The following is a 23745-nucleotide window of genomic DNA, read 5'->3' on the forward strand; positions in this document are numbered from 1 at the left end:
TTTTTTGATAATTATCCTGGTTATACAATTAATTTGGGTTCATTTTCTTCTGTATTTTTCATTCATTCACTTGATTATTTTATTCATTTTCTTACAATCACTCCATGTGCATTCAGTATCTGATGAGTGTGTATTCTTCTATCTAGTGATCTGCAGTTAATTTACCTGTGTCTGCAGACGAGCTACTATTTCCTTGCGAGCCTTCATGACAGAGTCCAGTTTTCCGGTGACCATGATAGACAGGCCCTGGTCTTTGGCCAGGGACAGCTCGATGTGGGCTCCTGTTCGCTGCATGATGTCTAAGCACACCTTGGCCTCCTCGCCCTCCCCGAACTGGCTGTTGTCCTTGTATCGACGTTCCTCCAGGGGGACGTGGAACACCTGGACATAGAGAGGGTTAGAGAACGGAGGAGGAGGGAGGTTCACATTCAAGGAAACAGGTTGCAAATCCATCCAAAAACTGACCATATTTACCTGCATCTACAGCGGCCTTACCTGGGTGATGACAGAGGCTTTGATGGGCCTGATCTTGCTCCCCCACGCCGAAGCCGGTTCCCCAGTCTTCTCCCCTGGCGTCCCTTTCTCCGGCAGCGGGGGGAAGGCCTCCAGGTAGGTGGGGATGTAGGCTTCATCCTCCGGGACACACCCTGCTCCAGAGAGGCCGAGATAAAAAAAGGCAACAACATCAGTGTCTCTAATGTGTGATAGGTGTGACAGTGGGGAAGGCTCACTGTCACATTTATAGTTGCAGAAAAAATTATTAGACCACCCTTGTTTTCTTCAATTTCTTGTTCATTTAAATGACATTTCATTCAGTTCATTTAAAAACAACAAAAATAGCTCATAAGAGTTTACTTTCAGAGCTGATATCTGTCCATTTTCCATGGTTTTCTTGATAATAACCAAAATCACTCAAGTTCTTGCATCAATAGCTATGGCATTGTATGGCAAAAACAGTGCTTTTAGGCATTCCATGTTTTCTTTTCTATCTGTTTTAGTCACATGATACACACAGGAGTTAGTACTTGATTCCATTGTTTTTGATGACTTTTGATGGTCTAATAATTATTCCCATGACTGTATTTTGGTGGTGCCCAGTATTAGAATATATTCAAATGGTTCTAAAAAGAATCTAAAATAAAGATCTAACCAGATTATAATGTGTTGCTATTTGTCTATATGGGCAGGACAACAACCCTTCCCTCCCATTGTAAACAGGCCTCAAAACAGGCATAGATAAAACTTTAAAAAAATAAATAAATAAATAAATAAGAATACTGGTTAACTGGAAGTCTTCCTCACCACCTTGTTTTCAGAGATGGCTTAAAGGAATAGTTTCTGTTGACAGGGTGGAAGAAATTTGTTTTGACAAGCAGGTGTCACAAAAGTATTGTAAAAAAAAAAATAAATAAATAAAAAAATCTACAGACCTAAAATGTGTAGTTAGTGCAACCTTTGCTTGACTGTAATAAATGATTTACTTAATTTCCCCCCCAGATTTCTTTGTTTCTTGGTATATATGTTTTTATCTGACAATCTTGTGAGCTGGAAGTACCAAACTGGAATGATAAGGATTATTTGTAGCTCTACAAATTTTTATCCTTCTTTTTTGTTCCTTAATCCAATGTAACAATGTCAGGTACAGTACTTTTAGTGTTCTAGGGTTTTGTATATAAAATTTTTTTTGAATAAAATATATAAATAAATATATAAAAAAGGTAACAACAACCACAGATAAGCAATATTCAAATATGAATGAAGAGAAGAGAATTTAAATGACAGAGTTCTGTAGAAATGAGTCTGAAACCAGGAAATTAATTTTCATGTTACACTTCCAGTTTTTCCAGGGTTTTAAGCCAATGTGTTTCTGTTGAGATGTCTGAAATAAAAATGTCTGATCCATACAACAGGGCTAAAAATGCGCCTTATGACATGTGACACAATAATGACATTGCAGGTGATGATTTATTAGCATAGAAATAACTGTGAATAATGATATAATTGTCATTTTATGCTACTAATATAAAACTAACAATAGTTTATTCATAAATATACAGTTCACATCATGAAGACCCATTTATTGGCACTGAACACATGTACTGCATTTCTGTTTGCTGTTTGGGTTTTGTACAGTGTATTTTACTGAAATTTACAACAACATAACTGACTCCAAAAATAATGAGGAAATAATGATGGAAATGTGATATTTTTGCTATTTCTGAATAGAGACTACTGTTACAAATATGCAAAATCATTGTGGTTAAGTACAATAAGTGCTTGAGATGATTATGTAATAACTGTAACAGGCCATGTTGCACAAACTGTTCTACTCAAAAGCTCAGTGTTTGCCGTTTAATTCTGGGTAATAATTCTACTGTTGTCTCATATCTGTTGCTGTTTGGGTCTTTGAAAGCTGACGTTACAATGTTAAAAGTGTTTTCAAACATTATATAATCACTGCATCTAAAAACATCTTAGTTAAGTTATAGATCAAAAATACGGAGGCACCAACTGTGAAATTTTGGGTTATGTTTAAAATATCAAATTAGCCAACACAGATACCGATGTTATTTTCTGTTCTGCCATTTTCTTTCTCCATTTTATACCAGAGACAGACACCTCCAGGGTTCCCACTCTTTCCCTGAAATTATTTTGCAGGACTTTTCCAGGACATTTTCAGCCACTACAGAGACAAGTTATCACGTCATACACTCATCCATTCCCCCTCATTCTTTGGAAGTGTTCTTTTCTACAGTTGTAACTTGCATTTACCCAGATTGTTTCTATGTTTATTACTCAAACATTTGATGTGCAGTCTATAGCAATAATTTATCTATGAAAAATAACTGTGACAAATGTATCATAGAATAATACAAACACACCCACAGATTACAGCGTAGCACTTGATTAGCCTGACAAACTGGAGTTACAATGTTCAACTGGACAATTCCCAGCTCAAGTTTCTCTTCTCTCTTACTTTCTCTCCTGCATTTCCTCTAAAAATATTTGTATATTTTCTATAAAACACTGAAAAACAACTTCCTTTGTTACATCCCAGTTTAGGCACACAAGGTCACAAGGCAGGTGGAGGATAAATAATTTTCCAGGATAACTTAACCATTTCCAGGACATTTGACCTTTTCTCTAATTTTCCATATGTTTTTCCTGACTGGAAAATTGGTCAATCATTTTCCAGGTTTTCCAGGGTGTGTGGGAACCCTAATCATGAAATCTTTATTAAGAAAAAAGTAATCAAACTGTTGACAGTATTTAAGGCCTTCATCACAATATGAATGAGAACAAACGCATTCATACAAACTTGTTTCCCATTTGGTGAAAGCTGATACTGCCATTGTTTTAGGCAAACTTATTGTATATAGTGTCTACAACCAGCACAAATGTTTTAAAATCAATGTACTTTGAGATTTCAGATATCTATATGATTCATGAAAATGACAATGATCAAATTAATCAAACTAAGTAAAATCAGGGAGTGTCAAAGCTAACGTGGTTGCATATTTTATTCAATCACCAATTGCAACGCGTAATAGAAATCTGAAGTGGCATAAAGGTAGATGGATGTGGCTGCCTCTTATTTGTCAATGCATAAAACTCTGCATAATCTGCATTTAGAAATGTCAACTCAAACATACAAACACTACAAAAACTTTTTAGTTAATACAATATTGGCGTATGACTTTTTCTTTGTATGTTTTAATTAACAATGCAAGTGTCACTAAATCCAAGATATCAAGATATAACAGAAGTTGTGTTTATCTTTTTCCATTTCCAAAAAGAAAAGACACTATTTGGTGGAGCAATAGAGTCGCCTCTGACTGAATCTGATCAGTGATTGGTAGTTACACCTGTCAATCACATATTCAACACTCCCACCTGTCTACAAACAGCTGTGATAACACACGTCTTTGCCATTACAGAGAAGATTTTCACCTCCAGAATTTTTTTTTTCTTCTTAGCAGAATTAATCAATTAACAGATTATGAAAAAGTTGATGTCTACTCAATTAATCATTAGGCTTAAGTCAAAATCCTGTGATTTTTAACCTAATGTCAGTATTTTGGTTATTGTTGACTACATTTAGCTTTAACATCTGTCATTTTCATTTGTGGAGCCTATCATTCTGAACAAAACTTGTAGGTATCATAAACATTTGTTCACCGTGGAGTGTATTTTCTGCTTTAACTGAAAAGCCAACAGTTTTTTTGTTGAAAGAAATAAGAAAAAATAAATAGAACAATAGTAACTTCTGGGTTCATCTACTAAAAAATGTATCATCTCTACAACCAAAGAAATCCTGCACCTCAGAAAGAGGTCTAAAAAAAGAACACTAACAATAATAAAACCAGCTAAGCAGAGAACAGACCAGTATTACCTGTAATCTCCTGGTCCTTGAGGCCACTGCGATGCTCCGCAAAGCTCTCCGGGGTCAACACTGCCACTGAGCTCATGGTTCAAGACTTATTCCGCTATTCCACTGCAAATGAGAGCACACAATTACAGACCACATCAAGCCGTGTAATGTCTGTGAAGGTTATTAGCTGATGTATAAAACTGGGTGACACAACATCTGACAGGATCATTGAGCTGCAAATCAGAAATACAAAAGCTCATTTCAGAGCGTGTCTCCCAATTGTTCTTCTTCTTCTTCTCCCCTGACTGCGCTGTGTGTTTTCTAGATCTGTTTCCAGAAACCCCAGAAGATGGAGCAGCCTCTGTGGCCTCGCTGCACATTACACCTGAGATGCTCCAATTAACACTTTACAAGTCTCAGACAAACACAAGGCGCTACCACGCCTAGGGGGGAGGGTTATGACAAGTCAAACACCGAGGGCTGTCTCCGGCTAAAAACCGAGGCTGACATTCATAGCGCTCGGGAATCACAGGACGAAGCAGAAATCCAAAGGAATACAAGCTCCACCTGAGATGAAAGAACATCCTTGTGGACATAGAGGCAGTTTGGATTTTTTTTTCTCTCTGGTTTTACCATCAAGACACATTCCAAAATAATATAATTATTATGTTTGACAGTCACGATGTTTTCTCATTCCTAAACATGCAAATGCAACCCTCGCCCCACTGTGATGCTTCTGGCTGAGACTGTAATCACCAAATAACAGTGAAATGTTTTGATATGTTCCTACTGCTGAAATGTTTCTCCATCCTCCTGATATGTTTTTTTAAAATCTGTTTCTGTTACTAAAAACACCTACAAGCTCAAGAAATGCATCTCAAAGAATCACACACAGCAAAGTAACATAAAGGAAGCAGCCAGAGATCATCAAACTACAGACTTACCTGCAAAAGGTCAATTGCCAGAGAGTCCGTCCAGTTAGCGGCTACCGTAAGCGCTTCAGTGTGAGTGTGTTTTTCAGCTCCTGGGTGCACAAGAGGGAAAAAAGAAATGCCTGAAAGTGAACACTAAGTCAAAGAGCTTTACTGCACGGAGGCTGGGTTAATACTGTTAACACCCACACTGCACTGCACCTTTTACTGTCTGGATCTGATTCACACCCCCACCCCCCTCCACATCCCTCTGCCCATCCGTCCTCTTTTATCAGACCGAGAATAAAACAGACCAGGAAGTTTCCCATAAACGGGGGAAATACTGGTTTTTTAACGTCTCCCTCTTCAGGAGAGATGTGCAGCGATGAGTAAAATATTTATTTTATTCATTGAAGTGACAATTAAGGCTGCAACTAATGACTATTTTAATAGTTGACTAGTCAGATTATAAAGTGTAAAAAAAAAAATAAAGGGCCTTATTTATATTCACTGCACCAATAAAATACATTTTCTTTCCTTTAACAAGAACATTTGGTGCACAACAATTACAATGGATATTAGAAGCAGCTATAAAATACTTTTTTCCCTTAAACTAAAGTGCATTTTGTGCATAACAATTACAGTACCTAATAAAGTTTGTCTAACAAACAAGTAAATACTCAAGAGTTGTAAACAGCAATAAAATAAATATTTTTCCTTGAACCAAAGTGCATGATGTGACTACTAAATTAGTCATTGACTAATTTTGACATCAATTATTTGTCAACTAGTCATTGCAGCCCTACTGACTATGCGTTCTCTCTTTTTTGTTATTTTGTTGAAGCTGCCAAAGAATAAGGCTGCAATGAACAGAATTTTAAACATCAATCAATCCATTAACTAATTTATAGTTTTGTGTATAACTGCCTTCAGGACATAAAATGAACTATGAAATTGTTTTTATTGAGTCACCAACTGACAAAATATATTACAATACGTGTAATATGTGAATGAATTTTCATTAATAAAATCAAAGAAAAGTATTTGTAAATATTGACATCACCAAAAATGTAAAGGAGACACCTCAGGAGTAATGACAAAACAAGGCAAAACAACAAGTAAAAGATGCAAATGATGGAAAAAAGGACAAACACACACACGTAATAAATCAAAAGCAATGTGAAAGACACAAGATTAAAAAAAAGACAAAGAAAAAAAATACATGTAAATGACAGAAAAGATGCAATATGATGCACACACAGTGAAGCAACATAAAAGACAAAACTGTTGTAAAAGGCACAAAAAGAAGTAAGTGACATAAAGAAAGAAAATATGTTAAAAAAAAAAAAAAAAAAAAAAAAAGCAATAAAACAAAAACACTGTATAAGACAAAAAGATGCAAACAAAATAAAAGACACTAGATGAAAACAGCAGAAAAAGACAAAAAAGATCCAACGTAAATGACATAAAAGACAAAATGAGACAAAAACATACATTTAGTTCAGCAGTGTTTAAGTGACTGATGAATAAAAATGTAGATATCATGGCAACATGCAATACTATTGCGCAAATTTGGTTCCCCAAGAGACATGAAACTATTTTTCGGGACTCTAACTGTAAAATTTTGAAAATCACTGATATATAAAGGCCACAAAAGTATAATTTTTTATTTATTTATTTATTTTTTTTAAATCTGTTCTATTCAGTTTAAAGTCACTGAAAACAGAAAAATACCTAATAAAGAGACATTTCTTTCATTAAAATTTACTCAAACTGTCAATGGAGCAGTGCCACATGGCCCAAAATATTGATATTAATTTTTTTTCTAGTGTTACAGATCAATTTCTATTCATTTATCCCTGTATATGAGGTCATGACACACAAATTGTTTCCTTTACTAAAACTATACAACCAGAGACATATGTTCATACTTGATATGAACTAAGTAAACATGTTCCTTTTGGATTTCTATGTAGCTGCACAAGTTTCCAGAGGAATAATCTCTTGTTTGCGGTTTACTCTATTTTCCTAAATAAAAGGCTTGAGAAGCTCTACAGCCTACTAATGCATGAACTGATTAAGCATTAGATCCCCTGGTTTGTGTCTATGTGTTTATCCATATATTACAGATGTTCTGGGTTCACAAAGGAAACATTGTTCAACTCCACACAGCTTCATTTACATACTAGGAATAAAAGGTGTGTACCATAAAGCTCCTGACTGGGGAAATGACTGCACTTTCATTTCCATCTCAAATAAAAGTCCAGTCATGAAAAGAATGAAGAGCAGTGGCAGCTGAGTTTACTCCCTAAAGTACTGGGCTCAAGTGCAATTTTAAGCCACTCAAACTTTGGTTATTTCCATTTTACGCTACTTTACACTTACACTACACATTTTTGGGGGGGCAAATATTCATCCTCATCTCTGTTTTTATTTATTTCACAATGTGCTGCATTCCCTTACAGATGGAAACTAACTTCATCAACTAAAAAATTAAGACATTAACAATGAAACGACCAATAAATACACAATAGTAAAAAGAACTGCTTAGATACAAGTTAAATTTTGCAAAGAGAGGACAATGATTTATTAATGATATTAAAGCATAATTCAAATATAATGAAAACTATGATATTTTATTTAAGACTGGACATCAAAAGAATAATGAACTATATACCTTTATAATTTGCTAACATAATACTTATCATGCATGTTTAATATACATGCTTCCTTTGGCCTTACTTTATTTTTATTCTCATCTCTTATTAATTTTCTTAATGAATATTTTGATACTGTAACATGCTGAATGAATACCTCTAGAATACTAAGACTACCTAATATTATGTTGAATGAATACCTCTAGATTTGTCAAATATTCACAAACATTTGTCATGTTTTAACCATAAAGAATAATTGAAAGACAAAAAAAACCCAGAGGTTACTTCAACTTTTACTCTCAAATCAATCTTTAAACTTAAAGAAACAATTTATCAGTTATTGTTATACTAATTTCTATGAATTGATATGAATTTATTTATTTTTTTAATCTTTAAGTCCTTATTTCATCAAGTACATGCTCATCATGATTGTTTTATTATCGCCCAACTTGCAGGTCTTCTTTTAATAGACGATGAATGAAATAATGACTTTAATTACATGGTGTACAAGTTAAATATATCTAATTAGTGTGCCTTTTCTCCATATTAAAGAAGCATGGATGAAGTACAGCGGTGAGGAGATTTCAGAAAAATTATGGGCTAAAGACATGCTTTAATATCACTTCAACTTACTCTGTTTAAAGTCATTCTTTGGTTGCATTTTTTATGATCAAACTTCAAACTTAATGAAATCTTCATGTGATACATGTAAGTGAAGTAATGCAACCTTAGAACACCTTCACTGTTCTGGATCCAAAATCAGGAGCTTCTGGTGCAAGATTTTTCATTTGTACAGCAACATAAACAGCTGAACACTGAGTCCTGACAGCTTCAAATACTCTTTAAATCTTTCTCCACCGATGCAACAAACCACTATGTTGTCTTACCCAGAGAGGGGAAATCACTTTCTACTCCATGCTCTAAAAATTGACTGATTATATGGTTTCTTGTCTGTAACTACAAGAAATTCTGTTTACTGATGCCACCATAGCTTTCTCAAGTTCTGCATGGAAAAGGACTGAACATTATGGCTAAAGTATGCAATCAATATAGATAGTTATCCCAGTGAATGTCAAATTATCATTTTTCTCTTGAGGCTGATTTTAGATCTTCAGTTGGTGGTGCAAAAACTAAAAAGATAGCAGTGGATTTAAAATAATTGGAAAAAAAAAGCAACACAACTAAAATTTGTTATTATTGGTTTTATAAACTGATATTTACAGTATGTTCAACACCAAACGGCAAAACATTTCAGGAATCTAGAGGTAGAACATTTCAAATAATCACTATGATTATCAAAAAAGAATTTATTAATTGTTATTTTAAAAGTTAGTAAAGCAACAAAACATTTAAAGATGCACCTAGCAATTATATTCAAGTAATTTTGTTTTTCCACACATCTACTGGTTAATTGTTTGGTTTATAAAATGTAGATCATGATGTCCTCATATGCATTTTAGGTCTTAAACCCAAAAATATTTCGTTTAGTGTCATAGAGAAGGAAACAAATCAGATAGTATGTAGAACAGTCATATTTAAGAAGCTGGGATCTGAAAATTTTGAGTTTCTTCATGAAAAAAAATCATCAGAAGAATTATTGACAACTAAATAGTTTTTGATCAATGTAATAGCTGACAGCTATTTGCTGAATGATTAGAGCATCTTTATTTGGCACAGAAAACAAGGTAAACCCTGTCGTGATTATAGCAATAGTAGCAATTATTAAGGATTTATACCTCCGCAAATATGTGTATTTTTGTACTTAAAGTATTTCCTATTTGTCTTTTTTGTTTGTTTCATTGCCTTCCTCTCTCGTAGAAGAAAAAAAATAATGAAATATATTTTAAAGATATGAATTGTATGGATCTCTGTAGATAATGATCTCTGATAGCCGATAGCCTCCTATTGTTTATCATTACATGCTAACTAATTTAACTAATGCTATCTGCTAACCTCATACTATGAACCGAGAAGCATCAGTGCTTGGAGACAAAATAGAAACAAAGACTTGCAACATGTATTTGAGCTTTAGGCCGTTATCCCGCGGGTGTTATATTGAAGGATGTGAATTATAGACAGATAACGCTTGGATTAATCCCACCGGTCGCCGTACAGGCTAACATCTCGGGTATCCGCATCTCTTTCTGCCCGTCCAGTGTCTGTGTTGCTAGCTTAAGGATGCACTGCATGGTTGGTCCTGCTAGCATCACGGCTACGTTCACCTCTACAAACGCTGGCGACCACAACCTCAGGGTTTCACGAATTTGTTAGCCGGTTGCTGGGCTAGCACACGTTAGCTGTGCTCCGACCTCAGCCAGGGATGATTAGGCGCAAGGACTCTGGTAATCGGCTAAAAAACAAGCCAGGCGGATAGATAACCAGCTCCTGCTCGCTAGCAAAGGGACGCTAACCTCGCTATAACCCTGGCGCTTACTCCTCACGCGCGAACCGGCTTTCACACCTCAACAAATGTATAATAATTTCACCCGCTATGCGCACACTTAGGTGATTAGGTGGGAAATAATAAAAGCATAATTCCTACCTTACAGAGAGAAAATACAGCAGAGGGTGTGTGTTTGACAGGTGATGGTGTAAACACAGATATGATTGGTCTAGGAGCATTTCCTCTACCTGCGGAGGTATACAGACATGCACTGCGACTCACTAAGTATAAAGGAAATGCCGCAGTATCTTTACGCAGCGAGAGCATCCAAGTTAAATAGACCCACCAACTTGACGCTACATCTAACACTGAGCTTATAGTATGCATTCGCTAGAATTTTAAAAACACCATATCAACTAATAAAAGTACTCAACTCGTGTGTTCCGGCTTGTTTCAGAAGATAATGGTTTGACGTGCAAGCCCTCTCACGTCCATCAAACTGACCGGGTCTACTTCTCATTCATAATGGCCTCTTGTATCTGGAGTCAAATCCACATAGAACTTTTACCCAACATGCGTCTCAGGAAAGTTTTAACCAAATGCTCATAATCACAGGCTATTGACTTCAAAAGCAGTAAGAAAACTGGTCTGTTCCAATCTAGGGCACTAGGTGGAAGTAAGAGACAGAAATGAGGAAGATCAGAATCAGAGAATCAGAATCTCTTTATTGTCATTGTACAAGTACAACAAAATTGAGGTAGAGCTCTCCAATTTAGTGCAAGAAAATACAAGGCAAAACAAAAGACAGTAGAAGGCACACTTATTTACATTAGGAAAAATAAAAGATAGAGGTGTAATTAGGAATATTTGTGAAAAAAAAAAAAAGATATATAGAATTTAATAGTGCAAAATATTTTGACAGTAGTGCAAATGGAATTGGAAAAGTGCAAATGACATGGGAATTTAACCCTTTCATGCATGAATTATGAGAAACTTAGTCAATATTTTTTTTTGAGTGTTTTTATTCTTCTTTAGGCATGTAAAAAGCAATGCAATTGAAATTTTTTTTATGAACCTGTTTTTCATTGAGTTACAAAAATGCCCACTCAGCTGGACACCATGCGTTTAATTGTTGAAGCAAGAAATATGTATTTAAAAGTCATCATCAGAAAGTGATAAACTGTGTGAAAACTATGAAATAAAAACATTTTTAACACCGCTAATATGATGTTTTCTCACTTTTTATCATACTCAAATACTAGTTATTACTCATTTCATGGAGATATCCTCCTGAGACCTAGGAAGTTGTCAATTGTAGCTTTTTCACATTAAAAATTTGTCTTGATTGGAAACTGCATAATGCAACAGTTTTTTCAGATACATTTTAAAAAATATTTTTATTTATTGATTGTTTTTTTTTTTTTTTTTTAATGGAATGTCCTTTGTAATGGACAGTATTTTTTTTTAAGTTAAACTGTCCCCTACAGAGGACAAAATGCATTACTGGGTCTCAGGAGGATATGCAAAAAAAAAAAAAAAAAAAAAAAAAAAAAAACTTTTTATTTCAGAAAACTGTTAATTACAGTCTAATAACAATTAGCAATTAATTTACACTAAAATATATTACTAAAGATCAGGTTTATCAAGAGCAGCAATGTTACAGTAATTGTATGAATTGCAGTGTTTGTGATGGTGCATAAGTGTCCACTGTGTTGACTGATATGGAACTAAAACAACAAAACCCCTGAATATATAAGAGAACAGCTGGAGAATAGTTGTCCACTGTAGTGACCAGTATGTATGAAAGGGTTAAATACTGTAGGATGGGAAGAGGAGGATTTATTTCCATCTGTGATCAGGTGTAAATAAATAAATGTGGATCAATGAGAATGAATGTGTGGGCCCATGTGGGACAAGATGACAGTGCTGAAAAACAGACTTACATTTTGATTTTTTTTTTTTTTTTTTTTTTTTTTTAACATTTTCTACATTTTATATTGTCTGAAATGTGTTTTTCAGTCCTTGATCTGTTCATCTTTCATTCCAGTTATACATTAAACCCAGCGTATTTACACAATATTAAATCATCATGCATGAAATAAGCAGTGAAATGACCAAATGAACACTAACTCAATCAAGTAAAGAGAAATAGTTTGAAATCAACAAAAAGAAGGAAAAAGAAATTCAGGTTTCAGAAAATGAATGTAGTAGTCTTTGAAAGGAATAAACTTAAAAAGTGGGCAAACAAAATGGGCAGCAAAATGAACAAAAAAGAAAACAAAAATCAATAAAATTTACCAAAAATGATATAATGAGTTCAAAATCAACAAAGGAATAAATTAACATATAAAATAAAAAAAGAAATTGATTACTAAAATGAACAAAATATTTCATAAACTTAACAAGAAGAAAAGATGAAGAGTTGAATAGCTTGAAATCAACAAAAATTTTAGAAATTACTTTAAAAATTATTTAAATGAATAAACTGATCAATGAAATTAACAAACTACAACAAAGCAATTAACAAAATCGGCAAAGTTGAATAAAATGAGCAAGAAATGAATGAAAATTACCCCAAAAAGAAATAAAATGACCATAAATTGGACTAAATCAACAAAAAAAGAATGAAACAATCAATAAAATAGCTCAGCGTAAACTAAACTAGCAAACTAGTGAACTAGCTCAAAACAAAACAAAAATATGACAAATAGTGAATGAAATAAACAAAAATGTATTAAATTACCCCTAATATCAACAAATATAAACAAATGAACAATTAGAGAAAATGAACAAAATTAACAACATGTGCAAAAAATGACCAAAAATGACCCAAAATTAATAAATTGAGCAAAAACACCAAAATATTCAATAAAATGAACGGAATAAATATTAAATCAATAAAAAGGAAAGAGGTAATCAATGAAATCAGGAAAAAATAACAAATTAGTCACATTTACATATTACATTTTTTGCACAGTAACAAATTAATCTGTAAACTTTAGTTTTTAATATAACCTTCACAGGGCTGACACTAACATTTATATGACAGCAGTGAATGGAAACACATTCTCATTGCAATTTTTGTCGAAATTTCAAAAATATTTGGATGTAAATCTGGTTTTAATCTGCTTGAGCTCATACATTCACTTCAAAATCAGAATATAAAGTATATAAGTAGGTACAGTAGCTACTTAAATAAGAGTAACCTTCTGTTTTTCATCTATTGTATTTTATGGCAGTCATTTGGTTGTAAAATGTAAACACATTTATCGTTCATTATTCCCTGTTGCACATACAGTTTATAATTTCAATGTGGTCAAAACAACCTCAGACCAATTAAACATGATAGTTAAGGAATCATTAACTATATATTGCACTTTAATTTATGGATCTCTTAGTTTCAGGGGTATTATTACCAGTCTGGGAAAGGAAACCATAGATGTGTGAAGTTTACAATAAAACACTGGAAGCCACACACAGCAGCCTTCACAATAAAAGACACAAAATACACAGCAACAACACAAAATACAACCGCTGCGATACATCATACTTCAGTAAATTAATGCATATAGATAACAGTGTCAAATGTATATTTCTCTCATGGGTTTGATGATTTTCACTTATATTCATGGTGGATGATTATGTGAACTCATAAATCAACATGCATGTTTAGAAGCGTTATATTCACATACAGTTAAACTGAAAATAATAGAAATGACGCCTGTCTGATGGCATCACTCACACCTTAAAAAAGCACTATTTACTTATTTGCAGAGCTTCACTCATTGTTGTCTTCTTATTATTTATTATTATCAAGATAAATCCAAAGATTAGGCAGCAGGAGAAGCAAAACACTAAAATACTGCATCATAGATCTTTATGTTGATGTCAACTTTCTCCTCTTTTCTCCTCACAGCTGCCAGCAGTCACAAGCATCTATTGATCTAAACTGTTTAATACCTGTTGATCCACTAATCCTATCAATACATGTAAATATTTGGTGTAAAATGCAGTTTGTCATCTTTTCATGGTCATCAAATATGACCCATTTGGACATTCAAAGGCTCCGTAGCGAACATGGAAACACCATCATCTTCTACAACATTGATTCACCAGTAAAACCCATTGGGTTCGATCAGTGACAGTAGATGAAGACATTTGATTTATGTCCAGTTTTGCTGAAAAAAGTCACATTTTCTTAATTTTTCTGTTTTCATGCAATAATAACTGCTGAATTTACACAGAGCATATGAACATATACATGATCAGAAAATTTAATATTAGGGTTAGGGTTAAGATTAGGAAAATATCTGATTTTCAATGAAAAATTCTGAGGATAATATCGCAAAAAATGAAGTTAGAATTGTTCTAGATCTTTAACACTTTAAAGAGCTAAGTGTCATCTTTCATTTCTTTAATGATTTCTTGGGTATGAATCATGGTACACAATCCAAGGGTCCTTGAGAGTTTTGTACTCAAATTTTTTCTTCAAGGTCTGAATAATACTGTCCCAAAATATTAGCATTTTCATTCATGATCAAAACATATGAGTTAATCATTTATTAAGCCCCTGCAGAGCTACTTTTCATGGATTTTCATCCTTAAACACATATGTCTACAGAAACAACATTCTCTTAGATGTTTCTCAGAAAAATGCAGCAAATAAAAAGAAAGCATTTAGAAAACATTAGATGCTACAGTGTGTTCACAATAGTCACTGAAATGAAAAAAATGTAGACAAAATGGGCATAAAATGAACCAAAAAGAAAACAAAAATCAATAAAAATGGGGAAAAAAAGTATATATATATAAGTACTACATTAACAAAAAAGGAAGAAATTAATTTAGAGAATAAATAAATATATATATATATATATATATATATATATATATATATATATATATATATAAGTACTACATTAACAAAAAAGGGAGAAATTAATTTAGAGAATAAATAAAAATTAAGAAGTTAATAAAGAATTTGGACACATTTGTTTGTGAGTAATGATCCAACTCAGTTTTATTTCAATGTTTAATAATTTATGTTGTGTTTTACAGATATTCCCATCTCTGTGCAAGAACATGGAGAAAAAATAACACAAAATGAAGAAATTTATCAACAAAATTAATGGAAATGAATTAGAAAAATTAAGAAAATTAGCAAAATTACTGAATAGTGCAAAAAATATGGATTAATGAAGAAAATCAATCAACACAAGAGCAAAAATGAAGAAAATAATCAAAATACGACACTGAAGAAATAAATGCATTAAATAATTAAATTAATGGAAATTATCAAAATAATAATAAAAATAAATAAATAAATAAATAAATAAATAAATAAATAAATAAAAGGAAGAAATTTCTCAACAAAGGAGACAAAAATCTACAAAATAATCCACCTCTCGCCTGGTATTTTATTTTGAAAAGCTCATACCGGAAGTGGTCTCCCCAGCCAGTGGCAGTCTGCCGGCTCGGTCCTCCGGGGGCACTGAGCTCCTACCTCCCGTCTTCTCTCCTCTCACAAGCCGCTGGTAACAAAGAACACAACAACAGGGGGATGATGGGCGCACACAGCTCCGTCCTATCACAGAAACAATAAGAAACTCAACCGGCGGCGTACGTTGTGGATTCTATCTGAGGCTCAGTTTATTTTTTTTTACGATAGTTTTAATCTTGTTTCGTCTTCGTGGGTCGATTTAAAAGTTAATGTTAAAACACCAGTTCAGCGTTTGGAACCTGAAGCTTTTTTTTTATTTCTTCATTTTTTGGTCTAAGCTGACGATGCTGGACTGAAAAAGTAAAACCGAAACAACTGAGAGAAACGTCTGAAAAACACAGGTAAGTTTACTTTAATGTAACGTTTTGAAATTAGCTGAATTAGCTCCTTTTTGTCAGTTTAGCCGCTGCGGTTTGGTGCACTCCGGTCTGTACACCTGTTCCCCTGGAAAACCTAAACATGGACATTTAAACCTCTTATAAGACGTATTTATATGTTAAAATAGGCATTTTAACTGTATAATATCATTGCTCTCACATTTTGACACTTATTAACAGTTGATTAAAGTAAAATGCTGGGCTTAAGTAGTAAAAACGGGCACCAGTAATCACTGTAACATCTAAATATGGACATTTACACATTTAATAAGACATATTTATAGAATACAGTATGAATGAAATAACTTCTCTCATATTTAGTAGCAAATCAATATGTAAAAGCAGCAGATTATTGGGCATATATAGTAAAATAGGGCACCAACAATCACTATAAAACCTAAGTATGAGCATTGACTCCTTTTATTTAGATGTATTTACATGTGGAAATGTTTATTTTAACTGTAAGATATCAGTGCGCTCACATTTAGTCACTTATTAGCATGTAAAAGCAGTAGATTAAAGCAAAACATTGGGCTTAAGTGGTAAAATAGGACACCAAGAACCTGCCTGTTCACTGACATCATCCCTATAGGCTATACCATAATCTTAATTTATCACTATTCACATTTAATACCCTAAAAGCATATACTCAGACACATCTATCTATAGATAAGATGCTCCTCTGTCATTAATTTGCTCAATCCATTCCTATATTCCTCTCCCTCCACCTCCTTCAGTGTTTATATGCGTTTTCCTCCCCGACACACCTTTTCCGTCCCCTCTTCCTGGCCAGCGTGGAGCTTCCACACTCACCATCACATGTGCACTGGTTGATTCAAGTGTCAAACGCAGAGTCTTAAAGCACCCCCTACCCATTTGTACCCCAAATACAACTCCGACTGACCCATTAGTCTCCAGAGCAGATGGGATCTAGAGCATGGTGTTAATAGAAGAGGATTGTTCCATCAAGCTGGTCAGATTTAGGGGATCACACTATATCTGACGGGTTTTGGATTGGCCAGGACAAACACGGCGGCGGTGGATGAATGAGTGGCCCACTGACCCAGCCGAGGTCCAGCAGACTGGAGGATGGAGCTATTGAACTAACCAGGTCAATAAAGCAAAAGGGAGACAAAAGAGGTGATGGCGGTGGGGGCCGGTTGAAAGAAAGTTGAGGGTTAAACCTATAATGGTATGTGGGCACAATAACAACGTGTTACCCCCACCGTCCACATGAGTGAACACACCCAACTATTAGTGGTTTATATATCACCCTGTGGACAATGATAATAACCAGGGGGCAAAACTGGAACCTGGAGAGCCCACATTATACCATTACACACCCACTCATGCACACAAAACAATGGTATGATGTCATTATATTAGAACCTGAAGTACTGTGTGATGAAAGCAGTTTGTGGTATATACTGTATCTTTGATATACACTTTTTTTTTTATCTTAATTGTTTATTTTGTCCTCATTGAAAGCTGAAAAACTGAAGAAAAATATTCTAGGATGTTGTTTTACATCATTTTGCTCATTTTTGGTCACGTTCTGACCAAAAATAGTACTTTAAACCACAATGTGTGTCTTGTATTTAGTTTTCATCTCATTGAAAATAAGTCATATTACGCACACTTTATTTATTTTGATGTAATGTTCACTACAGGACTGTTTGTTTTGATCTGTCTGGTTATGTCCTCTATTGTTCATCATACATTGTTTTTGTCTATTTGTATCTTTTATGTCATTTTCCTCTTGTATTTTTTTGTTTGTTTTCATGTTGTTTCATCATTTGTCTTTTACGTCATTTCCATCTTGTTACGCCTTTTTTGTGTTATTGCATCTTTTATACAATTTTTTTTACTTTTTATGTCTTTTTGTGTGTTGTAGAAATTTTTTTAACTTGTTCTGTGTTTTGCATCTGTTACATATTTAATCTTTTTATATAATCCTTGTGTTTTGTGCCTTTTACATCATGTTCATCTTCTTTTGCCTTGTCTATCACGTTGCATCTTACATTGTTTTCATCTTGTTTTGTGTTTTACATTGTTTTCATCCTTTTGTGTCTTTTATGTCATTCCATCTTTTTACATAATTTCATCTTGTTACGTCATCGTTAAGTTTTTGTGCCTTTTACATCACTTTCTTCTTGTTTTGAAGTCACTAAATATAGATGTGACCAAAAGTTTTGGCAGTGGCATAAATTTACTCATTGTATAAATGTGATTTATTTGCCTAAAAAGTCATAAAAATTAATGCCATGCTTATACTTAACTATTCTTCAACGTACCTCAGAAACACAAAGGGGAAAGATGAGTAAAATAAAATCAGTGCCAAAGCCAAAACTTTTGGCCATGACTTCAGGTTAAATTGAGTAACAATCGAAAATGTTTCTGAGAAGTCTTGCTCTAAGAGATAAAAACCAAACACTTTCAATCTAAAGTAGACGGCAAATTTTAGAGGAAAAAGGATGTTTTCGTTGTGATTACAAAAAAAAAAAAAACAGTTTTCATGCAGCGCAGTTTGACTTTATTGAAACATTGTGTAACTCTTTTAATGCAGTGTATTTTTCACCTCTTGTACTCTTTTCCAGTCAGAATGAAACCTGAAACTCTGTCTTTATTATGAGCTTATTGGCAAAGCGACGGGTACATGTGGCTCAAACTGGTCTGACTCGCCGGTGTGCTTTCTCTAACAACCAGCTATCAGCTCTGTGTTATTGACTTTAGTCACAAAAAGTCTCACATGCATCAGAGCTGATGGCTGTTTGGAATACTTTTGGTATTAGGCACTATGGATGATTAAATCCAGTAAAATGTGGTCATTCTGGACAATATGTCAGATTACCGGCACTTCAAAATGAAAGAGGCTCTAATCTTTCAATATGTCACCTTGAAAGTGTACTGTTCAGAATGTCATAAAGATTACACACTTAGAACAGGTTTCACTTTCATATTAATAGTCAAACGCTTGTGTCAAATACCCGTCAGGTTTCAGATCTAATGAGACGAGTTCTGGTTCTTCTAACACTTAACAACCTCACAAATAATAATTTTAGACCCAGTATTTTCCTTTTATGGTTGCACTTTCATCTGTTTTTGCACGTGAAATAAAAAAGAAGAAACTTTGATAGGATTTCTACACCACATTTGTCATCATTACTAACAATATAATTAATTTACCAGACACTTCAGAGTTGTTTTCTGTGAAATGAGGGAAGTTACAATACGGGGCAAAAGTCCTTGTCCAACATTTTATTTGTTGGTTTAGCAAAGCTCTAATGTCCACAGATATGCATTTGTCTGTCTCTGCATTAAATCTGAATATGTGTGAAGTATGTTCAGCAGGAAAAACAAAATGTGTAGTAGTTGTGCAAGTATTTGGTGTAACAAATTGTAAAGAAGAAATCCACATGAAGCAGAAAGGAACAGAAAAAACAACATGATCAAAATAATAAAAATAACAAATTTATCACAAAATTAGTAAAAATGACCAAATAATCAACAAAAACAACAAAATAATCAACAAAGGGAACAAAAAGAAACAAAATAGGTAAAAATTACAGAAGTATTTAACAAAAAAAATGAAAAAAACAAGGTTCAAGGTCACACTAAATAGTGACTTGAACCTTTACAACACATTTAGTTCAGTTTTTTGTGTGTCTTTTAAGGCTATGCACATATTTTCTTGTTGTATCTCAAAAAAAAAGAGAATAAGAAATAAATAGGTGTTATCATGTTAACCCTGCAAAAACAACAAACATAGTTCGATGAAGACAGTACTGTATATTAAATATATGTCAGTTCAGATTTTTGTATTAGTGCAGTCGCCTATTTTAAAAGGTCAAGGGTTAATTTGGACATCAAACTTTTTAATTATAGTTTTTTAAAATGATGTGAAAATGCAGTCTTTGGCAACGTTCAGACAGCAGGTCATAATGCACAATTCGTTTTTTTGGGTGAAATCAGATTTTTTTATGTGCTTGTTCATATTACACATTAAATACGACTTCTGTCAGTTTTGAGTATGAACTGAATGCGACCCTGAAGTGACCTGCATGCACAAGAGGTCCTGATGTGATATGTGACCAGAGATTTGGTTTTAATAATTTTCCAAAAAGCTTCCAAAAACCAAAAGCATAATTCATAATGCCTTTATCAGTCATACCAGTGTGTCCTCATTGCTCCCTGTCGCTGCTGTGCATAATTCAAATTACATGCCACTACATGCTAAATTTACTCCTCGGCTGCACCCGGTCGTGCAGTGACCTCTTCTTCTGGAAGTCTGGTTTCTTCTCTGCATGACTCAGAAGATGACTAACCCTGGTTTGGTTTGGTGTTGCATCAGCTGTCACGGACACAGTTAAAAAAAGAAAAAATAAAACATATGGGCAGCATGATCTGCAGCAGGAACATTTGGTCACAGAACAGAAGTTAGATTTCACGATGTCATCACAAGTCTTTTTATAGAGTTTTACTGTATCGGCAGAAAGAGTCACAGATCCAGTTTTTTCTGTTTGTTTTTTTCATTTGAATACAGTTTGACTTGGAAATTCTCCCATGTCGAATGTCTTTGTGCACAATATTTGCATTGTCAGGCCATTATATTATGGTTTTTATTCAATAAGTGTAATTTTTCAGTGTACAACTGAAATAATAAATGCTTTGGGGTGGTAATTAAACATTAGCTGATTAATGTTATTTTGGGATAATTATCATTGACTGATTATTTCACAGCACTGATCCAACAATACATGAATACAGACACATTCCAAAACACTGGATCAGGAATTTACTTGGACCTTTAAAGCATTTTAACAAAGCCTCTAGAAGAAGCATGTTTTAACAGCAGTGAGGTTCGTATTGGTCCAATTATTGTAGTTTTCTCATGTTGGTTAAAAAAAAATATAGTAAAATCTACCTGTTTTTCTAATGAGAGGGAACAATTTAAAATATACTATGATAATTCCATTTATGAAGTATTTAGAATATGTTGTTTTACTAAAGAGAGGAAATAAAAAGAGTAAGATAATCTGTTACCTCATACATTATTTCATTGCTGTAATGAGTATATAGATTTATTTCTCCATCTCTTTATGAAGATACAGAAATGAAATCTGTACCAAATATATATTAACCCTTATGGATCCCTCTAATGTACTACCCTCAAGCCAAAAAATGTGCATGTAAAAAAACTGCTGTAAAATCATCATATATAAATAATTTTTTCTAATTTTTCTTTTTTTTTCAGCATAAATTTCTTAAACTGATTCAGCTAAATAATTTTAAATAAGTAAATGCCAGTTTGAATACATGATGACACCTGTTTTATTTAAAAAAACAAAAACAAAACACAAATATGAGATATTTGCTATATAATATATGGTGGGGGGATGTGTCATTGTTTTCTATCAGAGTCGTGGACATGTCAAAGATTATCAATAACACTGATTACATTGCAGTAGTATTTTTTTTTTTCAAGCATCTTCTCTAACAAAACTGCTGTTGGATTCATGTAAAATTTTATATGTAGCTTCCTTGGGACAATGTCTGCAAAGTTTGTTCACAGTTTTGAGAAATTTTGATTTTTTAATTTTTGACGAATTTTTGAAATATAACACATTTGCCTTTACTTATAATGGGCCATATTTTGCAGGCTTATAACATGGAAATGGTTACAGATATCAGTATAGTTACTATTGAGCACTGATAGGAAGTCATATATGGACTTTCATTTAATTAGTTGAGTTATCCTGCAGTGAAAGTACCACCCACTTCTATTTAGAGATTGATCTCCTGCATCAAGACCACAGGACTCATCATAGTGGCAGAACTTTACTGATAGAACATGCCGTTGAGCTACAGGGCCGTTGGTCTTATTTTTCAGATATTGACTTACATTGAAAGCACATTTTTGAATCTCACATAAAAACTACCAGTGCTTTGACATCATTGTTAAAACTTGCAGAAATTCATGCCATAAGTCATAAACACTACTATCATCACATCAAAAAACAAAAATGACCGGTCACTTGGGGTTAAACCACACACACACCAAAAAAAAAAAATCAGAACTGAATGGCTTCTATAGCTAAAAATGAATACTAAGTGTGACCTACATTCCCATGAATCACCAAAACAATAAGGAATCCTGGCATGTGTTGAATCAAACCTGCACAACATGAAACAGGAGATTAGTACAGTAAGATAAAATAAACTTAAGCGCTACATTAAACGAAGTGCACACAAGTTACCAAAGTGGAGGGTAGCGTACATTGTTAACAGCATACAAACAGAAATGTGACAGACATGATGCAAATATGGAAGTGCTTAGTGTCTATACATAGATCACATGTTGTTTCTGCACAAAGAAGGCTGGAACTAATGACAACTTCAGGTAATCTCATTCACACTGTGGTGCCCTGAGTCTTCAACCTGAAGGCATAGATGTTCATGGGAGCGTCACACTCATTATTGTAGACTTATAATTCCACCCTATGAATTCCATATCTGTCTCGTTGTGCATGCTGGCTAACTTGTTCTTCAGCTGCTCTCTTAGGTTTCCAAACCACGCTATAATGCTGTATCTGATTATACTTTCCAGGATCGACCAATAAAACATCTAGCTTCTCCACACAGCCTCAGTCGTCTGAGAAAGTGGAGCCTCTGCTGCAGTCTGTACATGTATCATTAGTAAATCTATTATCATCTGCATAGAAGAATTGAAAACGTGTTGAGTGAAAACGGAGATCACACTGAGTCTTGTTACAGAGATTAAGAAAAACCTATGTATAGACCATTTCGATGTTGGTAAACAGTGATAATGTATTTTGTGGGTGGGGCCTAATTGGTGGCAGAAAGTGACAGTTGTGGTGTCAACAGTATATGTTAGGAGCGCGAAAATCAGGAAAGAAACAAAGTAATGGAAGATAGAGAGGCCTCCTTCGATTATTTTAATGGTCTGTCAACAAGAGACAAGGTGTCTTACAAAGATAAGTTGACCATTAGCAGCGGGGTGAGGTTTCCTGAATCGTGATGGTTGGCTCCGATCAAATGGCATAAGCTACAGTGGCTGGACATCTGTTTATATGCTGTTGAAAAACCCAGCGTTTACACAAAAGAAAAGCTCAAGGCAGAGAAACCCCTCCATGCCTATAACTTTAGTGCACTGGACATTTTAAGGGTATGAATACCGTGGTAAGTCGCACAATTCATGGGAGAAAAATCAGATACACAGCCCGTGTCACTCTTTATTAGTGAACGTCCTGTTTGACCCTTTCAGTTTAAGAGTGCAAAGAACACATAACAGGTTGTAATATATAACAAATTTGAACTTTGAGGTCATGTCTAGGATACTGAATACCGAGATTTGTGTGAAGGTATTGGTGTGTTGAGGTCTGACATGCTGCCTAGTCACCAACAAGGGCATAAAATGCAGTTTTACAAGATGTGGCCGATCATGGACAAGTCGTCCAACTCTACACTGACAGCCAACTGCACTTGCATGGCTGGGTAAATGTCGTTTAATGTACATACTGATAT

General features: G+C 34.1%; 2 protein-coding genes across 3 annotated transcripts in view; one reads left to right on the top strand and one right to left on the bottom strand.

The window, feature by feature from the left end:
* hdlbpb (high density lipoprotein binding protein b) overlaps positions 1-10589 on the bottom strand; it is a 42803-nt gene extending 32214 nt beyond the window's left edge. The window contains exons 1-5 of the mRNA XM_030161839.1: positions 10483-10589; positions 5317-5396; positions 4394-4495; positions 496-647; positions 166-381 (exon numbers count right to left, since the gene is read on the bottom strand). Coding sequence (XP_030017699.1) covers positions 166-381; positions 496-647; positions 4394-4469 — 444 coding nt within the window. The 5' untranslated portion in view covers positions 4470-4495; positions 5317-5396; positions 10483-10589. The remainder of the gene's footprint in view (positions 1-165; positions 382-495; positions 648-4393; positions 4496-5316; positions 5397-10482) is intronic.
* A 5236-nt stretch (positions 10590-15825) lies between these two features.
* Positions 15826-23745, top strand: part of arhgef15b (Rho guanine nucleotide exchange factor 15b) — a 31099-nt gene continuing 23179 nt past the window's right edge. For both annotated transcript variants that reach the window (XM_030161840.1, XM_030161841.1), the window contains exon 1: positions 15826-16164. The gene's annotated coding sequence lies outside the window, so the exon portion shown is untranslated. The remainder of the gene's footprint in view (positions 16165-23745) is intronic.

The sequence above is a fragment of the Sphaeramia orbicularis genome, chromosome 18 (genome assembly GCF_902148855.1).
Source record: "Sphaeramia orbicularis chromosome 18, fSphaOr1.1, whole genome shotgun sequence".
Taxonomy (NCBI): domain Eukaryota; kingdom Metazoa; phylum Chordata; class Actinopteri; order Kurtiformes; family Apogonidae; genus Sphaeramia; species Sphaeramia orbicularis.